This window comes from Cygnus atratus, chromosome 1, assembly GCF_013377495.2.
Source record: "Cygnus atratus isolate AKBS03 ecotype Queensland, Australia chromosome 1, CAtr_DNAZoo_HiC_assembly, whole genome shotgun sequence".
NCBI lineage: Eukaryota > Metazoa > Chordata > Aves > Anseriformes > Anatidae > Cygnus > Cygnus atratus.
The window spans coordinates 41,606,867-41,630,637 of NC_066362.1; the positions used below are offsets into that span (position 1 = coordinate 41,606,867).

At 39.4% G+C, this 23,771-nt stretch overlaps 1 protein-coding gene across 38 annotated transcripts in view; it reads left to right on the forward strand.

Moving 5' to 3' along the window:
- NAV3 (neuron navigator 3) overlaps window positions 1-13,731 on the forward strand; it is a 494,795-nt gene extending 481,064 nt beyond the window's left edge. For all 38 annotated transcript variants that reach the window (XM_050715385.1, XM_035544026.2, XM_035544019.2 and 35 more), the window contains 8 exons: window positions 289-457; window positions 1,201-1,436; window positions 3,402-3,556; window positions 4,511-4,582; window positions 4,997-5,193; window positions 5,729-5,847; window positions 8,547-8,750; window positions 11,022-13,731. In XM_050715385.1, coding sequence (XP_050571342.1) covers window positions 289-457; window positions 1,201-1,436; window positions 3,402-3,556; window positions 4,511-4,582; window positions 4,997-5,193; window positions 5,729-5,847; window positions 8,547-8,750; window positions 11,022-11,141 — 1,272 coding nt within the window. In that variant the 3' untranslated portion in view covers window positions 11,142-13,731. The remainder of the gene's footprint in view (window positions 1-288; window positions 458-1,200; window positions 1,437-3,401; window positions 3,557-4,510; window positions 4,583-4,996; window positions 5,194-5,728; window positions 5,848-8,546; window positions 8,751-11,021) is intronic.
- The last annotated feature ends 10,040 nt before the right edge of the window (window positions 13,732-23,771 follow it).

The window sequence follows — 23,771 nt, forward strand, 5'->3', positions numbered from 1 at the left end:
GCTCAAGTATTAATTCAATAGTCTTTCTCACTTAAGAAAAATCCTTTATATTTTGGTTTGTCTTAAGTCTTTTTTTTTTTTTAAACATATAGCTAGTACCAGTATTAACCTTTATTATTAATGTTGCTGTGCTTTTCTCATCATCATAGTCAGTTCTCTATTGAATATAACTGCAAGAATCTCCTTGCCAAATGAACTCACCTGTACCAAAATATTTTTCAAACTGCTTTCATTTGATAACCACATATCTAATCTATGTTTATATCTTATGCTTTAATATAATTTCAGGAATATATTTTCCGAGTGGACCCAGCTACTAGCCTGGGTTTAAGCTCTGACTGCATTGCTAGCTATTCTATAGGGGATGTAATTAGAGCCCATAGCCTAGAAGTGCCTGAACTGCTGCCTTGTGGATATCTGGTTGGAGATAATAACATCATCACTGTGAACCTGAAAGGTAAAACCCTAAGAATATTTTTGCAGACACTGCACAGTCCTTCACTGAAATCCCCAATACTTTTTTCTTTTCCTAAGTCCTGACCTTTCTGTATTTTGTCTCCAGTTCAAAGATGCATTTATCACACAAACTCTCTGTATGATATTGTACAATATCTAACAAAGTGGGGCATTTTGAGGCAAATCCAAGAATATCCCTTTCATTTTCTGACTGCCAAATAACAGCAAAATACAAATTTCTAAACAGTAGCCAAAAACACAAACAAAAAAGAGGTTATGATCAAAATATTTATGCATTACCCAGTACCGCAGGAGAAATTTGAGCCACTTAAAAAGCTGTAGGGATCTGCTGTTGGAGGGGGGTCTTCAGAAGAACTGTCCATATATTGTTGTGACAAACAACAACCCTTGTGGCCGTCACATTGACCTTTTTTTTTTAATCTTGGTTGCCTACAGTGTCTGAAACACACACCTTTGCCTTGCTGAGCCTTCTTTTCACATTTACCTTGATTTCCTTTCTCCCACCTTTCTAGTCACACTGACATTGACACTATTTAATATTTTGGCCCTATGGAAGGGTGTAAGCATTTCCACAGTAATGAAACCCTTGATAGGAGTTTGATTTAGGAAGATGTATCTCACCTTGCTTTAGAGCATGGCACCAACATCATCAGGTGCTGGGCCAAACCTGTACTTACCTTAGCAAGGATGAAGACAAGCCATTTTTCTTTTCTTTTGTTCCAGGAGTGGAAGAAAACAGTTTGGACAGTTTTGTGTTTGACACATTAATTCCTAAGCCAATTACCCAGCGTTACTTTAATTTACTGATGGAGCATCGCAGAATTATTCTTTCGGGACCCAGTGGCACAGGAAAGACCTATTTAGCTAATAGGCTGGCTGAATATGTTATAACTAAATCTGGCAGGAAAAAAACTGAGGATGCAATTGCAACTTTTAACGTAGATCACAAGTCAAGCAAGGTAAGTTACAATTGAAATGATATCCTATTGCCTTCATATTGTTTTTAGTGAGAATATAGAGTAGACCCTATTAATTGGCATATTGTTGTTTTGCTCGGTTAGCATCTTTTTCTACAAGGATTCAGTCTCCAGTCCCAGGGAAGACTAGAGACCAGATCATTCTGTTGTAAACAAACCACTGCAAAGGGAGTCAGAACTTTTCCTTATTTGAGGAAATTCATCTTAAGGATATATGCAGAGTCACACATCTATGTAACTTCAGTTCTTACAGTGTCTGTAATTCCTTTGTCAGAAGGGTTGTATATATAGAAAAGCTGGTCTAACTTGCTTTTCTGTAGTGGTAATAGCAGTTTATTGTTAGTGAAGGTTTGAGAATGAGGATTTTGAACTACTCTCTTGGGTGCTGCTTCTTAATAAACACTACATAAATATGACTGCTGCCATGGTTTCTGACATGAATTGGTCAGGAAGCTGACCATATTAAAATGACTTCATGCATCATGTCACATTCAGAGTGATTTACACAGCTCAGATTATCAAGCTTCTAATATGACTACCCAGATTATACTAATCACTTGCTATCCTAAACTGAGTATACTCCTAACTTGGTACCCTAGGAAAGAAAATGAAAAGTTTTGCCCAGAGCTTTCTGATTTGCACAGAAAATAATGAATGTTAACATAGCATAAGAAGGAAGCATACACAGATCTCAAAGGGGTGAGAGGACGATTCCAGTAAAGACATCACTTTTCTCTGTCTTAATGCAGAGGATTTGTGTTGCCTTTTACTTTGGTAGTGAATGTGTTCATGTTTTATTGCTGTACCATATATACATTCATAACAGATATTGTCCCATGAAAGAGCAAACTTCTGAGTTGATGGAAAATTGCTTGTTGTACGTGGTGTTTTTTTTTTTGTTGTTCATTTGTTTTTGTTTTGTTTTAGTTTTGGTTGGCTGTTTTTTTTCTCCTTTTCCTTTGTTTCTAACACAATTTACATAGAGTTTGTAGTAAAAAAAGAAAAAACATCATTGTAAAATGCCAAGTGTGCTTGAATAATACAGATGGTACTTTTTCTTGGAAGAAAACCATGATGCTCCCTAAAGACACCTGAGAATAAAAAGCCAAAAAAAAGTCTTTCTTGAAATAAGAAAAAGGTTGCATATTCTCCTTAAAGAGAAAAAAAATCTGCTATCCCTGATCCAGGAAGTGAACTGGCAATAGGAACTTTGCCCGTAATACTGAACATTCCTAACGCTGACAAAATTAGATACCTCTAGGGATACAGCTGTAAAACTTGATTAGCCCAGACCCTCAAGGGCAACAAAGCGTCGGGGAAAATATGAAAGGTTTTGATTATAGAAAGCTTGCTTTTACTCCAGCAATAAATGGCAGCTAAACAGATAGCTGACAAAAAAATATTTACACAAGGAACTTTATTATGAGGTGTGATAGAGTATCCCCAAGAAGTTGAACAGATTTTCAGTGAGAATAATAAAAGGAGATACCTGAGGAAGCAGTTCAATATGCCTAGGTTGTGTAACAGTTTGGGGCTGGGTTGCTTTTTTGTTTGTTTCTTTTTGTTTTGTTTATATATATGTATATATATATGCATATAAATGTAGCATTCATAGAAATGTATAGGATATTTCATTGCAACCTGTTTTCCAGTGGAGATAAGATATTTTGCCAGCAGGTTTCTAAGGACTGTGTCCACCAAATAGGAATGTGTATGCTTCAGTCACTTGCCTTGAGTTTAGTGCCTTTGTTCGTTTTAGCATGTGGCTTCAATGTTGTCCTTTCTAAGAAGCAGGTCTTCCTGCATGTGCTCATCCAGCTGAACTGTCCACAGTGGTGAAACTCTGTAGCAGCCTCTTTATTTTTCTGAAAATCTTTTCCCCTGAAATTGCATCTATGGTCTAATTGGGTTAATTTTTTTTTCTGATTTTCATTAATCCTGCTGAAGGATCTGCGACAATACCTAGCTAACCTAGCCGAACAATGCAGTGCTGACAACAATGGTGCTGACCTCCCTGTGGTCATAATTCTGGATAATCTCCACCACATCAGTTCACTAAGTGACATCTTCAATGGTTTTCTCAATTGTAAATATAATAAATGGTAGGTAGAAGCTTTTTTCTCCCCTTCCACACACATTTTGCAATTAAAACAGTAAAAGCTGTTTGTTACTTTGCAAAATAAAATATCTCCAGGAAAAATTAGACTCCCTTAGGCTATGACCCTATATGGGTCTTTTAATTTAACCACTTCAATAATTTTGACCCTCTTCAGCCAAGTACTTATGTGCCTGCTTTATATATATGACGTACGTTTATCTCAGCGAGATGTAAATGTGTCACTGAATTTAAGAATGTACTTTAAATCCTTGACTGAATTAGGGTCTTATCCCTTTTGCCCTGTCAGATCACACAAGCTCATTAGTTCCCTGAGGATAGTTTATGAGAGAGTAAAAAGAAATGTAGTTTATAATAGTAGAATGTGGGACATGTGTGAACCCATGAACCCATGCAGAAGCAGCTCTATACCTGGTGGACAGTTTTCTTCTGAGCTGTAGTACTGCAGAAGCGTGAAGCTTGATGACTGTCCTTTATTGCCAAGAAAGAATAAAAAATAATGTTTTCTGGGACTTCTGCTGGTCAAATACATTGGCTATTTCTATTGTAAAAGCACCATCATAGGGACTTCTCTTCATAAAATCACTGCATGCTATGTCCTACTCATGAGATTCACTGCCTTCTGAAATTAAAACTCTAAGCTTACTACAAAATAATGAGGTACATGAGCACAGGGTTGCCTCATTTGTTTCTTTATTACAGATGAGTGCTAGTAAACTACAAATGTGCAGAGAGGGAAATCATGCAAGAATAAGCATTAAAAAAAAAAAAAAGGTACTACATTTAAAAAAAAAAAGGTACTACAGAAATATTTTAAATCTAAGACTACAACATATCCACATTTTCTTCAAAATTAGCCTAGTGCAGCTAAGAATAAAGAACATTCTCTGAATATCTGAAAGGATTGTCCCTCAACAAAACATACTACTTCTCTTTCCAGTCCCTATATTATTGGAACTATGAACCAGGGAGTTTCTTCTTCACCAAATCTGGAGCTGCATCACAATTTCAGGTACATTCACTCTGTTTTTCCTGTGGCCATGTTTGCACAGAACTTTCAAGCTCCCTGCTTCTCAGACCAGTTCTTCAAGAAACATTGATCTTGTGTCTCATCACAGCAAATTGTTTTAGCTTCTGTGGCTCTTCTGTACTGATAGGTCTCAATATGGTGTTTGGGATAAGATACTTTCCAGCATCTCTATCACGATGCTGAACATAATGGCATTCTTGCATTCCATTTGTTTTCAGCAATGCCTTGAATTCCTGATGGGAAGTGTAACAGTGAATAACATGGTTTATCAGAGCAGTTTTGTATGTGCTGGCTCACGAGACTTAGAAGTTTATGACATTATCATCATCTGTATGTTTAAGAGGAAATTACATACTTGCTATTCATTGCTACTTGACATTTATCCTTTCTACACAGGTGGGTGCTATGTGCTAATCACACAGAGCCTGTTAAAGGCTTCTTGGGCAGATATCTGAGAAGGAAGCTGATTGAGACTGAAATAGAAAAGAACATACGCAATAATGAGCTCATCAAAATCATTGACTGGATCCCAAAAACATGGCATCATCTCAACAGCTTTCTAGAAACACACAGTTCTTCAGATGTAACCATTGGTGAGTCCTGGTGGAGTGGTTTGAAATAAAGATGTAGACTAATCATTTTAAAGATCTAAAGGTTGAAGGTTGAATTCTCTTTTTAAAAGTTGTCATCTCTCAGTGGTAAATACAGCATAAGTGTGGGGAATTTGACTGGTTTGTGTTGCCAGCAAGGTTGAAATGAAAATGGAAAGACAGTATGTATTTCTTGTTATTTATGCGTTGGTTGCTAAAGACTTTCGAGTAAATTATCTTCATTTAGCAAACTAGCAGGTGGGAGATATATATGTACCTGAGGTCTTCTGGTGGAATGCTAGCAAGAAATCATCTTTGTACATAACTTTGCCATTAAAACTTTTAAGTGTTCATTAGGCCTTAGAATTGGATAGTGACATTATTTCATTTTTAATAGCAGGTTACTGATAGATCCCATACTTTAGCCCTGTATTAGTATTCTCTATGTTTGAGTTTACTCCAGTGTTATTTTTCTGTGAGGATTATTTTCAGTATGCTCCCTAGTTCTACTTTTTCAATACACAATTTGACTTCTCAGGTCCCCGCCTTTTCCTCCCTTGTCCTATGGATGTTGATGGCTCCAGAGTGTGGTTCACAGACCTCTGGAACTACTCCTTGGTGCCATATCTTCTGGAAGCAGTGAGAGAAGGGCTTCAGGTATGTCATTTGCTTCCCTGCATTTTTTTTTCTTAGTTTCATAGGCTTTCTCCAAGTTACTTTTAACCAATGCATTCAATTGTGAATGCTGTTGCATTTACAAGAAGAAATCTGTGGTGGGATTATAGAAGTCAGTGTTGGGCTCCTTTTGACTTGCTCATAACCTGATGTATAAAATTTTGCTTTTCCTGCTCCAGCAGTAGCATATCTAATATTTTATTAAGAGGGTTTCACCTCTTTGACAGGTGGAAGGTTCTTTTTCCTCTGTTTAAACAGAATTCATAGCAATGCTTAATAAAGCTCAGATTGCCTCCCTGTATAAGGCAGTCTCAACCAGCCTCTACATGGGAGAGTTAATAGCCCTTACCCTGGTGTAAGAAAAGAGCGTTGGTCTGCCTGATCCTCCCCAGACTATGTACACGAGTATGCATGTAGGCATATGAAGAAAAGCTTGTGAACAAAGATCCAACCAGACTGAGATTGATTACTCCTTGGTCCCGCTGAACATGAGGGTCTGTCCCTTTTTACCCTTGCAGCTTGCACTTTCATTTATATTTCCTCTGGTTTTGATCTCTCCTTTGTTCTTCCTCTGTATGGGCAAAGGTTTTCTCCTGACTGTAATTCTCATTGTGGATATCAAAGCTATTAGTTCACCATTCCCTCCATCCTTTCTTCTCCAGGCGTTAACACCAGTTCTACTCTCTTAACATTCTTCATTGATTGCTACTGAACTAGTAAAGTTTAATAGCAATTTTAATAGAAGGAGGGCTACAACTAGTTTCACCATATAAAGGACTATAAGCTGCCCCATATAGGTTAAGATTTAGGACCATTGCACATCTTTCGAGTAAACATAAATCTTGAAATTAATCTAGACGTTTTTTCTTTTTTTTTTTGGCTTTTCCCTGTTTCCTTTCCTTTCATGTAGTGCAATTCTATGCCCTCTGAAAAGATGCACTGTGGAAAAGCTATATTTTTGCCACTCGTAACAGTGAAAAAAATTACTGCACAGTGCAAAGGGGATTGTTTTGGAATAGTCAAAGAACTGTGTAAGCAGCTGCAGTTTCTTTATGGCCTTGTACTAACATAGTGACATACTGACGATGGAGGTTTTGAATCTTGCCTGTTGAGTATCTCACACTTTTCTACAACTGCTTACCTCTCTGGGAATTACAGTGTGTTTATGCCTTATGCAAAAACCTGCCAAACATCTGATAGAACAGCCACAGTGAGATTAACAGCGCTTGTTTAGATCAGCTATAAAAATGCGGTGATATTCTTCATGTTCCTATTTTTCCAAGCATACAGGGTAGGTACTTACATGAAAACTTCAATTCTGGAGCAGAAGATGGCAGCAGACAGAAGAAAATATGTTGTTTTGTGAACCATTCCAATTTTTATATGCTTTGGATGCCTTCCATAGAATAGCATTATTAATAATAAACAGAAATCTTTTTTATGATATAGTTAAATGTTCCTGGTACCAGAGAAGGGTAGAAACTGACTTTCTAGCATGGCACTTTGTAAACTCACTTGCCAGACACAGAGTTTACAAACCTTGCCCCAGATTCCAGAAAGGATTTAGTTACTGTTCATCTCAGATGAGGGGAAATGCTGCCTACAGTCAGGAGTTAGCTTGCTACTTCCATGAGAAACATTTCCACTTGGCTTATTTAAGCAGATACCTGCTAAGCAGCCAAGCCTCTGTGTAGGGCAGAAGGAATCTGAGTATCTCTGTACACAATATAGGGAACTTGGCTGCCTAAACTGAAGCTCTGGATTCAGCAAGTGCCTGGGAGCAGGTGTTATAATGATAAGCACAACTCATCTGTCTGGCTTTAGCACTAGAATCCTTTGCTGTTTTACTCCCATTAAGAGTACAGCCCATCTCAATGCCTCTGCCAATGTTACACTCATTCCTGGACTGTGTGAAGCTGTTTGAGCTGGGAGAAATCATGGAAAGCTCTGGTGGCGGGCTCCCAAGCCACATGTGTCATTGTCACTATCACATTGTCACACATAACACAGCTAAAGGAAATCTGTAAAGCAGCAACCAAGGGTCTCTCAGTTAACATGTTGCTTCTGAGCAGCACTGCGGGGAGAGTGCATCTTAGTGAGGAAGCTGCTGGGCCTCCTAAACAAACTATTCTTATTTTTTCTTCCTCCTGTCCTTCCAGATGCATAAGCCTTTTCATGCTTTATGGTAGGGAAAATCTATCCTTTGTGAATTTCTTCTATTAACCTCATGAAAGATCTCAAGGTGTGGACAGATGTCTGCTTCTGCAGCCTGTTTTGCCAGGAGAAGAGAACAATCAGTTCTGGCACTTCCTAATTCACTTCAAACAAAATCCAATTAACTTGAATGCTTTAGATAGGTCTGAGTTAATTTCACTGATACGCCTTAAGCAAGTTACCAAAAGGTCTCATTGCTCGTTGTGTCAAAAACTTGTAACTCCCACCGTTGCCTACAAGTATCACTAGTTATGGAGTGCTTTTCAACATGCAGCCACTCTGGGTATTGAAGGAGCACTAATGGAGATGAGGTCTTTTGAATGTCTTATCATATCTGAGTGCTGAGCATGTCTGAAAACAAAACATTTACTAAAATGGTTTAGGTGTGTTTGATTACTTTTGTCTGCTATTACAACTGGTACTGGAAGCTCTGTAGGATACTTACCTGTGCTTTATCCACACTACAGATGTACGGTAAGAGGGCACCCTGGGAGGATCCCTCCAAGTGGGTAGCTGATACCTATCCATGGAGCTCTGCAACTCTGCAACATGACTGGCCATCATTACTTCAGTTAAGACCAGAAGATGTTGGTTATGAAGGCTATGCATCAGCAAAAGAAGGAACAACCTCAAAACATGCCCCACAGACTGATACAGAGGGGGATCCCTTGGTAAGATTTAAACTTTGGGAAAAATGTTTTTCAGTATGTACTTCACTGTCACATGTTAAATTCTACACTGTACAGTAAAAAAATGTACTGTGTACCAGTTCCAAAGAGTGCTTTTAGAATGAATCCTACCACAGTTTATAAGAAGTAATGAAAATAATAGGAAAATCTAGCAAGAGGGCAAGTATCACCATCACATTAATATGTCCCTAAATAATATGCATTTTGCATCTGCCCAGAAATCTTTGTAATGTTTGGATACCACTCTTAAGCAACCTGATTAATCATCTTATTCTGAAAACACCTTTCCAGGTTGGACTGTTTGTCTTCTACATTCTATAAATGAAGCACTGAGAAACTCACATTATCTAACTTTGCTGTCATAGAGAATTTAGTGGAAATGCAAATTAGACTGCTATCCTCCCATTCCCCAGAACATTTCAAGATAACTGATGACTGTATAGCAGTCTTAATGTAAAGGAATGCAAGTATAGTGGCATTAAAAGATAAGAGGTTTATTTCCCTAAGTGCCATGTATTGTTTTATTTAAATATGATCCCAGATGTTTGGGTTTACTATTGCCTCCTCTGATAATGGAATATTAAATTGCATATATTGAACTGCTGTTTCTGTATAGTACTTTCTCTATAGACAGTCTTTATCATAATTCATAATACTATTTTAGAGAATTGAACCTCTGGAATATAGGTAGCCCTTTGAAAAAGGGAATCTGTTAGAGGAAAATGTATTTAACTCTTATCAGTGCTAAAGCAACGACTTCTCAGCCTCCTTGAAGTGTTTGGTACTCATACCGAGACCTTGAACCCCAAGGAAATGTGGTAAATCAAGTCATCTGACCTCTTGTCTTCCAGAACATAAGCCTTGGGGTAACTGACCCTGTGATTCAGGCTGCCAGAGATTTTATTTTCCAGGCTTCCAGCAACTATGCCTCCCCTTCCACTAAGGTGAAAGTACTTGGGCAGGCAGAGTTCAGTGTCCAGCCACGCTTGCTCCCTGCACACTGTGATCAGTTGCTTACAGCTTCCTGTATCCGACTAGTTATCAGAAGCCTGAAACTTGTGAATGTAGGGCTTGAGGTGGAGCTCACCGGGAGAGAGACACTGGCACGTGGGGAGCACAAGCATATCCAAAGACTATGCTTGAGGAAATAGGGCATTTCACAAGTAGGCTGTGTTACACACCCACTGCATGTATCCAGTACGCTCAGGCATGGATACTTATAAACCTCCAGCAAAAGCTTCCTGATTAAACACTCTTCAATTCCAGGAGAAAGCTTTGCAAACTGTGTGGGTTGAAACCATAGAGATGTAAGGATTCGTGAGCAAACAAGGAAAAGGAGCTTAACACACACACACACACAAGGATGTCTTTGCCTCTTTGGTATTTCATTGTCTGTTTTGTTTTTTTGTTTGTTTCTTTGTCTGTTTTTTGTTTTGTTTTTCTAAAGACAGATCATTTGTTCCTTTAAAAACAATAAGATTGTGTTCACAATGTCAACAGTGCTTGCAGCCCTGAGTATGCTGGCAGAAGTGGATCTTTTACAAATAAAATCCTGATGGTTATATGCAGTTAGGCATCGAGCATCCAAGTCATTTTCTGGGACTTAATGCTGCTTTTTGATGTTTTTTTTCAGATGGGCTTCAAGTCCTAATAATGCCCAAATTAATTTTGTGGGGGCTCGCCCTCTCTCAGGAAGGAGGGTCTTTTGCTGCTCCCCTGGTGCAGTCAGCCCCTCAGCAGCAGATGGGACCCTTTCTGGAAGTAGCTGGCCTCGGTCCATCTTGCGCTCCCTCCCTCCCTGTCTCTCTCCTGCAGAGGGTATATGTTAGTGTCATTATGTTTTCAGTTGCATTTCAATATGGTGCATCTACACCATCCAAAAATGATCTGGAAGCTTGACTGTCTCCAAATATGGGCCCAGATGTCCAGCTGTGATATGGCTTCCTTCCCTTGCTGGTGGTGCAGCTGCAGCCGTTCTCACCCCTGAATGAAAGAGAGTTATCAGGCAGCTCCATTATATCCCTCTGGCTCTCTGGACCTTTAAACGCACACTGCTATTTAAAGACCAGAAGGTAGCGAAAAGGGTGCCAGGAGGAGCCGCTGACACCCTGCCCTTTCTGAAATCCTTTTGTATGGTCCCCTCAGCTAGATACCAACACACCTCGTAGAGCAAGGCAGCTTAATTAAATTTAAACACGGCCACTGCAGCATTAAATGAGACAAGATTATGTGAACATTTCTTTCTTCTTTCAGATGAATATGCTAATGAGGCTTCAAGAGGCAGCCAACTATTCGAGCGCACAAAGCTGTGACAGTGATAGCACCAGCCACCATGACGACATTTTGGATTCATCCCTTGAATCGACTCTCTGAAAGGGACAAACCTTGGTGAAGGATTATGGTAAAATCTGTTTCCACTAGACCACTGCCAGTATTAAAGCAGCACACCGAGGTCCCTGAATGAGAATGGTGTGTTGTAGGTAGGCAGGAGACCTAACTCCGCAAAGTCAGGAAGAAAAATTGAAGTGGAAAGCTTGAATTAGTTTAATTTCAAGGCATTTTGATACCTACGGAGCCAAGTGAGACTCCAATTGTCAACTGGAAAATGCCCTAGATCAAGGGCATCTAAGCAGATTGCACACGTGTTAGCCAAACTGGAATTTTTTTTCTTTTCCTCTTTCTCTTTCTCTCTTTCTCTGCCTCTCTGTCTGCGTCTCTGTTTCTCTGTACAAGTTTACAGTGCAACTTGGGTTTTTCTTGTTGGTGTTTTTTTTTTTCCTTTAGTTTACCCTGAGGCACTGCATGAACAATGCAGTCTTCTAATTCACTTCTAACCTCTGTTGTGCCACATGGTGCTGGTCACAGGACTGCAGTGGTGTTTGTGTTGTACGCTACTGCCCATTCCAAAATGAGTCAGAGATGATGATAGTAACTCAGAAAGCACAAACAGTATTGTGCAATCACCAGAAAACATGACTGTGATATGCTGGATAAGTGCCAATTTAATTCTAACTGCCATGGTCACGGTGATGCGCTCCATCAAGTTTTTAGTACACAAGTCACAGATTTTATAAAGTTGTTTTTACCACAAAGGTCTTTTTTAACCACCTGCCCACTCCTTAACAACAGTTTTATACCAATTATTAACCAACACTGATTAAAGGCTTCTTAGGGCTTCATTTGTTTGAGCCTTTTCAGTGAAAGAAGGAACATTTCTTATGGTGCTGTCTCACTGCCTTAAAACAGATTTCTAGAACAGTCTTACAGTTGGTTTAGTTCCTAAACCATTGGTAATTTACACTGTTTTTTTCTTCATTTACTAATGAAAAAACGTCAGTTAACACAGTAGCCTCATATCTGTATATCATGATTTTTTAAAGAAATGGATAGGAGAAAGAACAGTTGCTATATAATATTTTTATCTTGTGAATAGATTGCTCTGCCTACCCTCAGAAATACACAAGGAACCCAAACCCACTTCCACTGCCACCTAAATGCTGAGAAAATCGGCTCAAATCCATTTGGTCCCATGGAATGGAGTTTTTGGAGGATAGATGTTTTGAATTTTTATCCAGCAGAGCTGGATGCACTTGATGCAGCATGAGCACAAATATATGTTTTTTTTTTTTTTCCTTTTTCTAGTTTTAGCATGTTGTTTTGATTGCTATAGTTGTACATGAAAAAAAACAGCATAAAAGAACACTGAAGCAGTGATGTCCACTGTGGAAGAGGAAGAGTTTATACTGTAAAAGTGGGTTGGTTTTGCACAGTCTACTGGGTGGGTAATGTAAATATGAAAAAAGAAAAACAAACAAACAAAAAAAAAAGCCTTGCACAAATCAAATCAAAAACAAGCAAACAAAAAATTGTATTTTATTCTGTTGGTGTTAAGAGATGTTTCACTTGCTGAGATTTCCTGTATGTTGCAAACAAATACAGAATACAAACCTTAAAAGCTGTTATTACCTGGTGTGTTTGTCCTGTACTTACAGTTGTTCTGACTATGCAGGAGCTATCAATGCTACAGTGAGCATGTTTCAATATCTATATGAAGCCAATACCTTTTGGGGGACAAAACATCTGGAAATGTTTAAGTGCATATGTCATGGCAGGCTACAACCAGATTGCATTAAAACTGCTCAGAATATCCGGGAGTGCTCCTTTACCACAAGAGGCATCCGGTTCAAATAGGTGCATATAAACCAGAAGGTACCTAAGGGCTTTGGCATTGTGTAGACATGTACTGTACACCTCCATAGATGTTATCTTCAGGATGTGTATTTGGTGCTATTAACACTTTGTGGCCACCCCGTGGTCGCTTGCTGTAAAACAAAGATAAATCAATGCAGTTTTCAAATGGCACTGAGCTGCATCACTGAATCTAGAGGTTCCTACACGGTGCTATTGCCCTAATAAAACTCCAACTGATGTTATGCATGTAGGATTCAGTCAGACCAACATCATGCCCCCAAAATTTGGATCCATTTCTGTTGTACAATGTCAGTGCGTACATCCTGACTGACTCAAAGAACTAAAGGAAAGCTGCTCTTTCCTGTACCTGTGCTCTGAGCAAACCTGCAGATCTTTTCCTGCCATATTTAACACACAAACACACAATATCACATATACAAAACTTCCTGCAATACATCTCAGTGAGTCCACCTAGTTTACAACTCAGAAATTGTTTGTGAAACATTTGTCTGTATACATTTTATATTTTGTACATTTTTTGATGTAACATATCATGTAAATAGACAGAAACAGTGAAATAAATCATCTGAAAAGTTTTGTAGTCTTTGTAAAGCCCTAATAATAAGTATTTGGTGTCATCGGACTTAACTGGATGATGTATTTTCTATTGGTTTATTGTTCCTCTAGCTTGTAAACCAGCTTGCGTATATTTTTTTGCAGGTGTGCGCACTGTATCTGTCTAAATTATTACTTTGCCATTAAAGTGGAATTATTTATTGAAAACACAGTCTGGTGTTTTTGCAGTCAGGACCACTTAACGGTTAGATATTATGTCAAACAAAAACATATAAACAAAGTGACAAACTGAAGGATGTAATTTTCTGAATTCAGCAGAACTAATCTCTGTAAAAACAAAATTAGCTGCTCCTTCTAGTTCCAGGGTTTCAATATTATTTTTGAGTGACTGTTTCCATGGTGAGAACAGGTTGTGGAGTTCAGAAACAACTTTAAAGGCTCCTCATTTTCAGGATTATCTTCAAATGCAAAGATATTGATTTCAGTGGTGGCGAACTGGTGCACTACTATGGCTTATTTTCAAACCTGAAAGATTTAGGGCCACTTCCTCAGGAGGTATAAACCAATATAATTTAATAGAATTCAACAAAAGCAAGTTCAAATATGTTAGTTAGATAATCATAGATTTTGAGGCTGGAAGAGTTCATTATGCTCCAGTGAGTGGTAGCACCTCAGCTATAAGTCTCAGCAGCAGGTCTGTAATTTCCCTGAAATTGTCATATCCTTGGAAAAACATAACAGTATGAAGTAGAAGCTCTAGCACATCACTGTCAATGCAGCTAATTATTCAGTGGGTTGGTTTGTTTTTTAGGTGCTTTATTTTAGTTAGATCTTACAAAGTTCCTACTTTTCAAGATAAAAAATACCCCAAACTGCTTTCTGTTATGCCTTTTCCTTCTATATTAGGAAGCCAACAACAATAAAAAACATAATATATGTTAAGTAAGAGTCTTCCTTACTTTTTTCTGGTGAAGCAAGTAGCTTGCACATTCTTACCTTTTTATGTAAAGACATGCTTTCCAGACCCCAACATATTTTTGCAAGACTTTCTGAACACTTCATTTTGTCAGAGTCCTTTCTGACATGTGGGTATGAGAATTGCACATGGTATTCCTCTGATGGCTTTACTTATGCTATAAACAGGACTAATATCACCTTCCTACTCCCACTTCTTATTTTGCCTGCTTAGGCTTCAGTGGTGACATTCACTCTCTAATTGTATCATCCTACTGCAGGTTCATGTTCAGTTAATTATTTACCAAGACCCTGAGTTCTTTTCATGTTGCATCGTTTCAAAATCACTTTGTCCAATCCTGTCTGTATAAACCATGCTCTTTTCTCCTTCGATGTAAGATTGCAAATTTAGCTGTATTAAAAGAGGATATTCAAATCAGCCCAACCTACCAAATGATTCAGATCATTATCTACAGCCGGCATCTGTATAATTTACCATTCCTCCAGCTTCCCTGCTTTCCCAAAACTGCTACCCAACCAATCACTTTGCAGATGGAGGTTGCAAGTAACATTGTGTCAAGAACAAAACCCTGGTGAATCCCACTAGGAATCTCCATGACAATTTCTGATCTACAGTCACATCGCTGGGTTGCATGTCACTGGTATATTTGTATTCCAGTTAACGTGGGTATGAATACCAGAACGTCACACAGAACCATGCGTGCATAATGCTGTAGGAACTATTGGATGAGTTACATGGCTTCTCCATCACTGTCGGTCTCTAAGGATGGATTTAGATTAGTCTCTGTTGTAAACGACATACATAGAGCTGATCTTACATGGGAAGGGGAACAGACTAGATGACTTCAGGGACCCATTTCAGTGTGACTTTCCCATCATACAGTGTTGCAATGTCTGCATGTTGCCCAGCTGCCATTATGTAAGGGAGAAGGTATGAAATTTAATTGTCAGGCTCCTTCTGTATCCATTGTGTCTGCACATCTACCTGTGCTTGATCTGAAGATCTGACGGTAAATGCCCAGGTGCTCAGGGTGGGATCGGGACAGCACAGCCTGGGAGAGGAAAGTGTTTTTAGCAAAGTACTTGAGACATTGCTCTTGCTCATAAGATCTCATTTTTTTAAGCTATCATTAGCCACTGAGTTTCTCAGCATGCACTACTTTTTCTTGATAACTGAATAATGTCACACAAATTAAATGCTACCACTAAGTTTGGCAATGCAAAAGCTACAGATGCACTATCATGGGAGAAATGTATTGCTGGGTAATAATACCAGTAGCAGAAAATAGGATCTGTCATGAAAGATAAATTAACTAAGACCCAGGCCATGTGACCTTGCCTTTCTACACTAAATTGCATTTACTGTTCTTTGTTCAACTGCAACCTTAAGCAAACATTGATAAATAGCGATGAGTGAGCACACAAAGTGGAGCTGTGTTTTTAGTAACAAATTTCATAAATGAAATAATGTTTTGTCTTTGTCAGTGTATTTACTTGTTTTGTAAGCAGTTTTTTATTAAATCAGGCTACATAATTTAGGAAACTAAAATGCATCTCGACAATTAAATGCCAAAGCTGAAAGAAAAGGCACCTGGTAACTGCTATGTAACAAAATAAAGCATTTACATGTTGACACATAACCAGCAGTAATGATTGTATCACACCATAAATGAATGGCTCTGAAAGAAGAAAGAAACAGACAAAATGCTTATTAGCTCTATGACCAAACCCCGGGGACTTAGTAAAGTAAGTCATTTAGACTAGTGAGCTCTATTTTAGCACTGATAATTCAGTGCATCTAAAATATGTTCTGATACTGTGTTCTGCACTTTACAAGTGCAATGAAGACACATTCACAGACTGAAAAAAAACAACTTCTCAGTGCAACTCAGTGCAGGTTAGTTCTTCCCCTCAGTTAAGCTACATACAATAAAGAACTACTGTTTCTGTACAGCAGAAACTGTAGCTTGTAGCTCAGTCCCTGAGCTACAAGAAATAATTGACTGGCAGAATGAATAATTTAGCTCGATCATTACTGCACACTTGTATACGTGGCACGATCTCAGTGAACCCCATCTCTGCTTATCCAGGTCAAACTAATGGCACGGTGTTGGACTAGTGGTACTCACTCCTGATTGTGGCTGGGGATAGTCAGGCTGGAGGCAAAATCTTACATCTTAACTGAACTAACATTACAGGGAAGATGTATTTCTCATTTAGTAGAAATAAGAAATCTAAAAGCTATTTGAGAAAACTTTATTACCTTCTTAGTAACTGCTGTGATTAGTCTCATTATTACTTAATGTCTCTGTATTACTGCTTTTGTACTGCGAGTATGTCTCAGATATGTTATTAATAGCTTCCTTGTAAAAACTTCTGCCATCAACACATTATCTTTCTGAATTTAAAATAATACTGCTTGTTCAAGAGTTGGTTAATACCTTGTTTCAGATCACCAGCCTATTTAACACACTGCATCCAGACAGTATGTTTCATTTCTAGCTTAAGTGCCTCTAACTTTAAAGAACAAATTTAGTCTTACTATGTGTTTAAATTGAGCAACATTCTTTAATTTCTGCCCTGGATAGTGTTAAGTATGTGCTGAAGTGCTTTCCTAATTCAGACTTCAGTGCCTGCAACTCATTCTTCCATAAACCACTGTCTTTAGAGGATAAGATGGTCAACTAACTGCTACAAGATTCAGCTAAACGTTGTAGAGATTGTGCAGAATATTATATGCAAGAATTATAATTTAATTGCATGCTTAGGCACAGCATTTAGTAGGATGCCTTATTGCCTGTTCTAATGGTCTCTGAAGTTGAATAAAACCTTCAGACTATGTTGCTAATCAGAATGGAGGGAAGCCTCCTTTTCTGGAGTGGAGCAGCTGCTAGCAATAAAACCTAAGTGCTTGTTTGTAGTTGCAGGACAATAGAAAGGTTTCTCCACCTCAGGGATGACAGAAAAGCTGCAATATGTGTTATAGGACATGCTGGAAGAAGTCTTTCATACTGGAAAAATATCAGTATTGTTCAACTGCTACTGTTTCTTTCTGTATAGCAGAATTAATCAGTTAATTTTTATAATTCATTAAAATATTATGTTACTGGATGTCAGATATTCATGGGTTTTCTGAGCTGTTCAGTAATCAAAATGTAGAATATAGGGCTGAGGCTGAACATGAACCTTAAGCATATACGCTCCAAAGGCTGTTTTATATTGGAACTATCTGCCTAATATCAGGGATGTACTATGGCAAGTAGAAATCACAGCTATATTCGCAGAAACCTTTGCACTTGCTCAAGAATGCTGAGTACTGCTTTTTCTCTGAGGGATGTTTGGGGAGGCAGAGAAAAGAGGGTTTCTGGTTCATCTACCTATTTATGCTCACAAAAATTTCCCCTGCAGTTAGTTCTCTCCCCTTAGTTTTGTTAGCAGACCTTCTGAGTATCAAACCACAGTTGGTCAGGAAGTTTCCAACTAGACAAGCTGTCCTTCCAAGCCAAAATGATGCATCCAAGAATGTCAGAGTGAACAAACTTCAGCTGCACCCCAAGCAGAGGATATTTTTGGCCTTGTTTCCTGCTAGCTTACTGAGCAGCTGCTCCAGAAGGTCCACAAGCTCTGGTGAAGCTTTGCTTGGGACCCAGTGTGAAGCTTCTTGCTGTGGAGCCAGAGCCCCTGTTGTTGCAATGTTTCAGCTCCAAATGCTGCTGATGCTGCAGGTGGACGTGGAGAGGGTCTCCTGGCTTCCCAGAGTGCCCCGTGGATGCTAGGGAAACATCCAGGCCACCACCTGCTCACATGGAAGAATGGAGCACCCCTCCTGAAGCTGGAGGTGGTCTAAAAACTGTTAAGATGTGGGAGAGGGGACAAAGTCCATCTTTGCTCTGATCTGTTCCAGCCAATATAAGCAAAACCACTCATATACTTTCTGAAATTAAAACAACGCTTTCTAGCTAGTAGATTTTTTTTTTTAGATGAGCTTTACTGATTATTATTTTTTTCTTTCCTAACACACAAAAAGGAAATCCCTGTAAAGGTCATTCCTATATGAAAACAGCTTTCTGGTGCTAACACAAATTCCTTAACAGTCCATTTAGGCTGCTGTTGCAATGTAAATGTATGTAAATGTAGCCGCTGAGTGGGGTCTGATTTGCCTTGCTAAGGCAGCTGTTCCTGCTGACTGTGGGAATTGCCATTCCCAAAGCAGGGAAGGCATGTGCTCAAAGCACTTCAGTTTTAGCCTTTCTTTTTTTCCTTTTTTTTTTTCTTAGATCCTATTTCAGATAGGAGATAGCTCTTGGTCCTGCCACAGGTCTTTCCTCTGCATTTTGCCCTCTCCCCTCTCTGTCCTTCTGACATTTAACACATCCCTTCATCCCTTTCTGCCTTTCTTCAGTTCCTCTTATCACTGCTGTTCCCATCACTGCTCAGCTTCGCTCCCCTTCTCTCCCTGGCACGTTTCACTTGATCATCTCTTTGCTGCCCAGAAGGCTACTTGCTGCTCAGAGTGTGCCAGGACAGCATCCCGTCCTTCTCTGGCTCTGAACATCGAGCATATGCTGTCACAGCTGAGCAGAGCACGGTGATAGCCATCCAAAACTGTGATGTCCCCTCCCTTGGGCTCACTGCCTGAGTGCTGGCTTTTCTGCATGTGCCATGGTGAGGCCTGCTGCAGCAGCGGGAGGGGACAGCAGGATCTGGGAAGAAGCCCCATGCTTTACCCATAGCAGTATGTTCACAGGGAAAAAGCTGAATCACTTCTGGGGTGGTGGCTCCCCGGTGTTCCTCTTTGTTTCCACATCCCACCCTTTCTCCTGACTAGGGAATACTAAGTTAAAAACAACATTCACTGTTTTTCAGTACTATGCCAAAAATAAATAGTTTGTGTTTTGTAGCCTAGAGGAAGACTCCATGGGATGTAAAACAGGAGGTGTGCAGTGAGTTAGGACATAGGAAAGAGGGAGTAGAAGCTCTGAAACTTCTTCCATTGTCAGACAGTCTGAGTCTTTCCAAAGGAGTTGTATTTCTTTTGCTTTACTGCTTACCAGAGGAAAAGAGGGAAATCTATACCTCTGATTCTGTGGTGCTTCACACACCAAAAAAAGGTGAATTTTGAGTGTAAAAAGTGGTGGAATTCTGATCGTTTTAGAGAGAACAAACAGAAGCCTCTCATCTTGAAAATGAACCAAATCTCTTTGGCATTTTCAAAGAAAAATGGAAACAGTCGTATTACTTTAGTGATATTTGTTAAGTAGTCTTGAGCTCTGGGCAGCAAACAAACAAACAAAAAAATCCCGACATTTTTCCATAGCCGTCACTGGAGTTACAATAATCAGGTAATATTATTTAGTACTTGCTTAGTGCTTTTGATGCCTCATCCCAAACTACTTCACAAAGGTCACAATAAGCATTATTGTTAAGGAATGAATGGGAAAGAAATCTCATTAGCGGCAGAGGTGCAGATGGCAACATAGCACAGCTTCATGCATAGACCTGTTCCTTGAGATGCTGCTAATGAAGAAAGCCCCAGAACTGATTAACATCCTTATTGTCTTCTATCCTTTATTTGATAGAGGGATATATATGCAATACTTTATTTTGAATAAGAATATTTTGTGAACTGTCAAGAAGATGCTTTCAACAAATGAAAAAGATACCGTGAAAACTTTTTTAGACCCATATGATTGCTTCTAGAAAATAAGAAACATATTGTTGTCTGTGTGAGTGCATGTAAATGTACGTTCACATATGGAGAAAGAGAGAAAAGAAACAAAATAATCATTGGATTTTTGGATTTTAGAGAAATAGATGTCAAAGGGTGGTTGATATTATCAAAGTGACTAAGGAGTCTGAACTCTATTGCCAACAATGAGTTAAGGCTGCCGAAGTAGTCTTTGTGTTATCCATTGGTAGTTTGTAAATCTATGGTACTTTGTGATAGTTTTCCTCAAAATCTTTGTGCTCACAATTAAACAGTACAAGGATAAGCATTTCAGCTTAGATTCCCCAAAGCATTTATGTGTCTGGATTCCAAATTTCAGCTCTCCAAGTTAGCTGGGCTTGGAGGCCTCCATGGCTTAGAGCAGAGGCTTCCTGTTTGCCCTTGGGAAACAGAAGACTAATTGCCTCATATGCAGTAATCTAATGTTATGTTTGCAAATGAGATTTCCAGGCAATCGCTAGACATGTATTTTTGGATTCTGTATTTTTAGTTCAATAACAGTGATCTTAGATATCACTCCTTTACAGACTAGACTGGTCCTGCCACAAACCAAAAGACTCCATTTTATTAGGACATGGTTAGGCACAACTTCTGGCAGCAGTGCCTGTAACTCTGTTAAACATGCTCAGCCTATCTTTTCTCAGGAGATGGCAGCAGCAGCATTCCTGAGATGCCTGCAGTCACTTGCATTTACTTTGGGGGCTTGAGGAGCAAAGCTGGATTGGGAAACAACTCTCCCTTTCCCCCTAAAAAAGTCCTCCCTGCTGCCACGTGGAGTATTATGCTCAGAAACACACAGACACAAGTGTTTCATGCAATGTGAGCGATAGTCAAAGGGGTATAGCTAAAGAAATATTAAAGTCTGAGTTAGCTAGCCCTATCTGAACATGTTACAGGTAACCCAAAGCAAGTGTTTCCTTTTGAGCCAGTTGAGCAAAGGCACTGTAAGCAATGCTGTGGCAGGATAGCATAACTGCACATCACGGCCACCAACTTCCCTACAATCTTCCCCTCTGTAGATGAAGCAGAGGGCCAAAGAGGAAAGGCAAGAGCAGGTGGACAGTGTTTGTGTTGGGTGGCAAGCAGGATTTCATTTTGCCATGGGAGATGCTCGGGAGGTGAGGAATAAAAGAAGTGAGGAGCAAGAATATGGGAGAAGCAGGCAGGCAGTAGAGAAAGCTCTTTTGTGTTTTAATCTTTATGTTTTCTCATGCTATACTGAAAGCACCTGAGGACTTGCATGTAATGTTGAACATCTGTCATGTCTTGTTTGTGCTGTAATCCTTACCCCATGTGGAGGAGCAGGGGAAGGTTTTGTTTTCTGAAGACATTTTCACGTGTCTGTCTTTAAATGCATGTTCTGCTGCGAGGATGAAGAAGCCAGAAGTGGCTCTTGGGCAGCAGGAGGTGGGGGCTTGCCTGGCAGGACCCCTGCCTCCCAGAGAGCTCCTGTGCACCACACACACTGATACGTTGATGACTGTTCAGCCAGCTGCAGTGTTCCTCACCACCTGGGGCTCTCTAGGCCCGTGGATTTCATGTTCAGATATATCACAGGGACCTTGTCCAGCTGACATGTGACAAAGCAACAATAACCATCGCCCTTGCTCTTACCCTCTAGGTACTGGCTTTGCTGATTTTCATTTGTGTTTCACTTCAGCCTGCCGATTTTCATTATCACATCCAAGCATGAGGTAGTATTGGTGGCAATATTATAGTTACCTGTGATAAAAGATAAGCTGTGTGTACTGTTCACCTCAATCCAGACCATTATCTATTTCTTCTTGGCTAGGGAAAAAAAGGTCTCTGATCATTAACATAATGGCTACTTAAAAAAAGAAAAAGATAAAAAAATCTAAACAGAAATTATTCCATTCATCTCCCCTGGAAGGAATCTGACCCAGAGAAACAAGCTTTTCTGCAAAAAAAATTACTTGTCTCAGATCCATTGCCAGTCCCTCCATCTATTTCTGCTGTCTTGAGTAGGCTGCAGGCTGCAGAGGTAGTGCGTGAGAGAGGCAGTCCTTATCTAAACACCGGGGGAGTGTTTCTTACTGTCTTTCCCTTAACACTCTTCTGACTTCAGACGGTTAATGGTGTGGAGAGATGAGTGGTCTCTGCTTTGTTGTTTCCAGGTGGCACAGCTGGAACCTGTCTGGATCTAGTTCTCTCACTGTAGCTGAGAAACAGAGGTTACTAGTAGCAAAGGAAGGATTTTGAGAGATTGGTTTAGAGAAACCTGAAGTTATTATTACAGAGCTATTCTCAGCTGTCAGAGTATTTTACATTCTTTTCTGTCTTTAGAAGTAAGAACTGAGCAGGGAGCAAAATGATGTTTCTCTTCTACCTAAAATGGTAAACTGCAGGATAAGACAGCTGAGTAGGAATCAAAATGAGGGTGGTGAAACACTGGAAGGGGTGGTGAAACACTGGAAGAGCTCTCTAAGAGATGCTGTGGGATTTCCATCCTTGAAGATGTTCAAAACTTGAAAGGATATGACCACGAGCAACCTGCTCCAAAGCAGATCTGCTCTGAGCAAGGGGCTGCACCATGTAACGTTCAGAAGTCACTTCCAAGCTCAATTATTCTGTATTTCTGGGAAAGAAGGGTCAGAAAAGAAACCAAGGCTATCATCCCCCCCCCCCCCCCAACAACAACAACAACAACAAAGTGCCCACAATTTAGTAAATATGAAACACTACAGGTAGCTGCAGCCAACTGAAATTCATTTGTAAAGAGAACAAGTGTGACCAGCAGCAGTTCCCATGTATGCTGCTCTTCAATATCTCTTTATTACATTCCAGTAAGAAAAACTTCCAGATAATCCTCACATCTCCCAAACAAGAGTCTGCTTTTTGCTGTAATTCACCATCTGCAGGTCAGGAATTTTCTCTTTCTTTTGCAAATTTTCAGCTATACTGTGAGACACATACTAATTGCTCCCTGAGGTCAGAGCTATTGATGTTCCTTGATTATTTAAAGGTGTGTGAGATAGATGAGTGAACCTCTAAGGGAAATGTTCAACATCAAGAGTTTACAGGTAAATTTAGTGAATGAGAGAGATGAGAGCGTGACAGCTTTATAGATTGAGGTAACACTCTGCATCTAGGAGAGGCAGCATCTAGGACTATCACTGTCTGTATTGTGATTATTAATGACCTGTAAAACAGTTTGAACTTTGAGATGTCAACAATTGCAGGTAATAGCATTATTTTGATTATATTGTCTGGAGGTGTCTCCCTCCAGACTATGAAGGAGATAAGATCTGTGGACTTTGCTTGTTTGTTTGTTTCTTTGTTTGAAGGGGAGACTATGGTAAATGAAAAATGCATTAGCAAATGTAAGTAATTCAGATTTTAATGAATATGTGGATTTATTCATACACTTTGCTAGGTTCTCAATTAATTGTAAACACTTGGCCATCTGTGAAAAACCTCTGCTTACTTCACAGTGGTGATTCAAAAGGCATATGGATTGCTGGGAGATCTGAAGAATGGAACTGAAAAATAACACTTGGGGTATTATATGAATA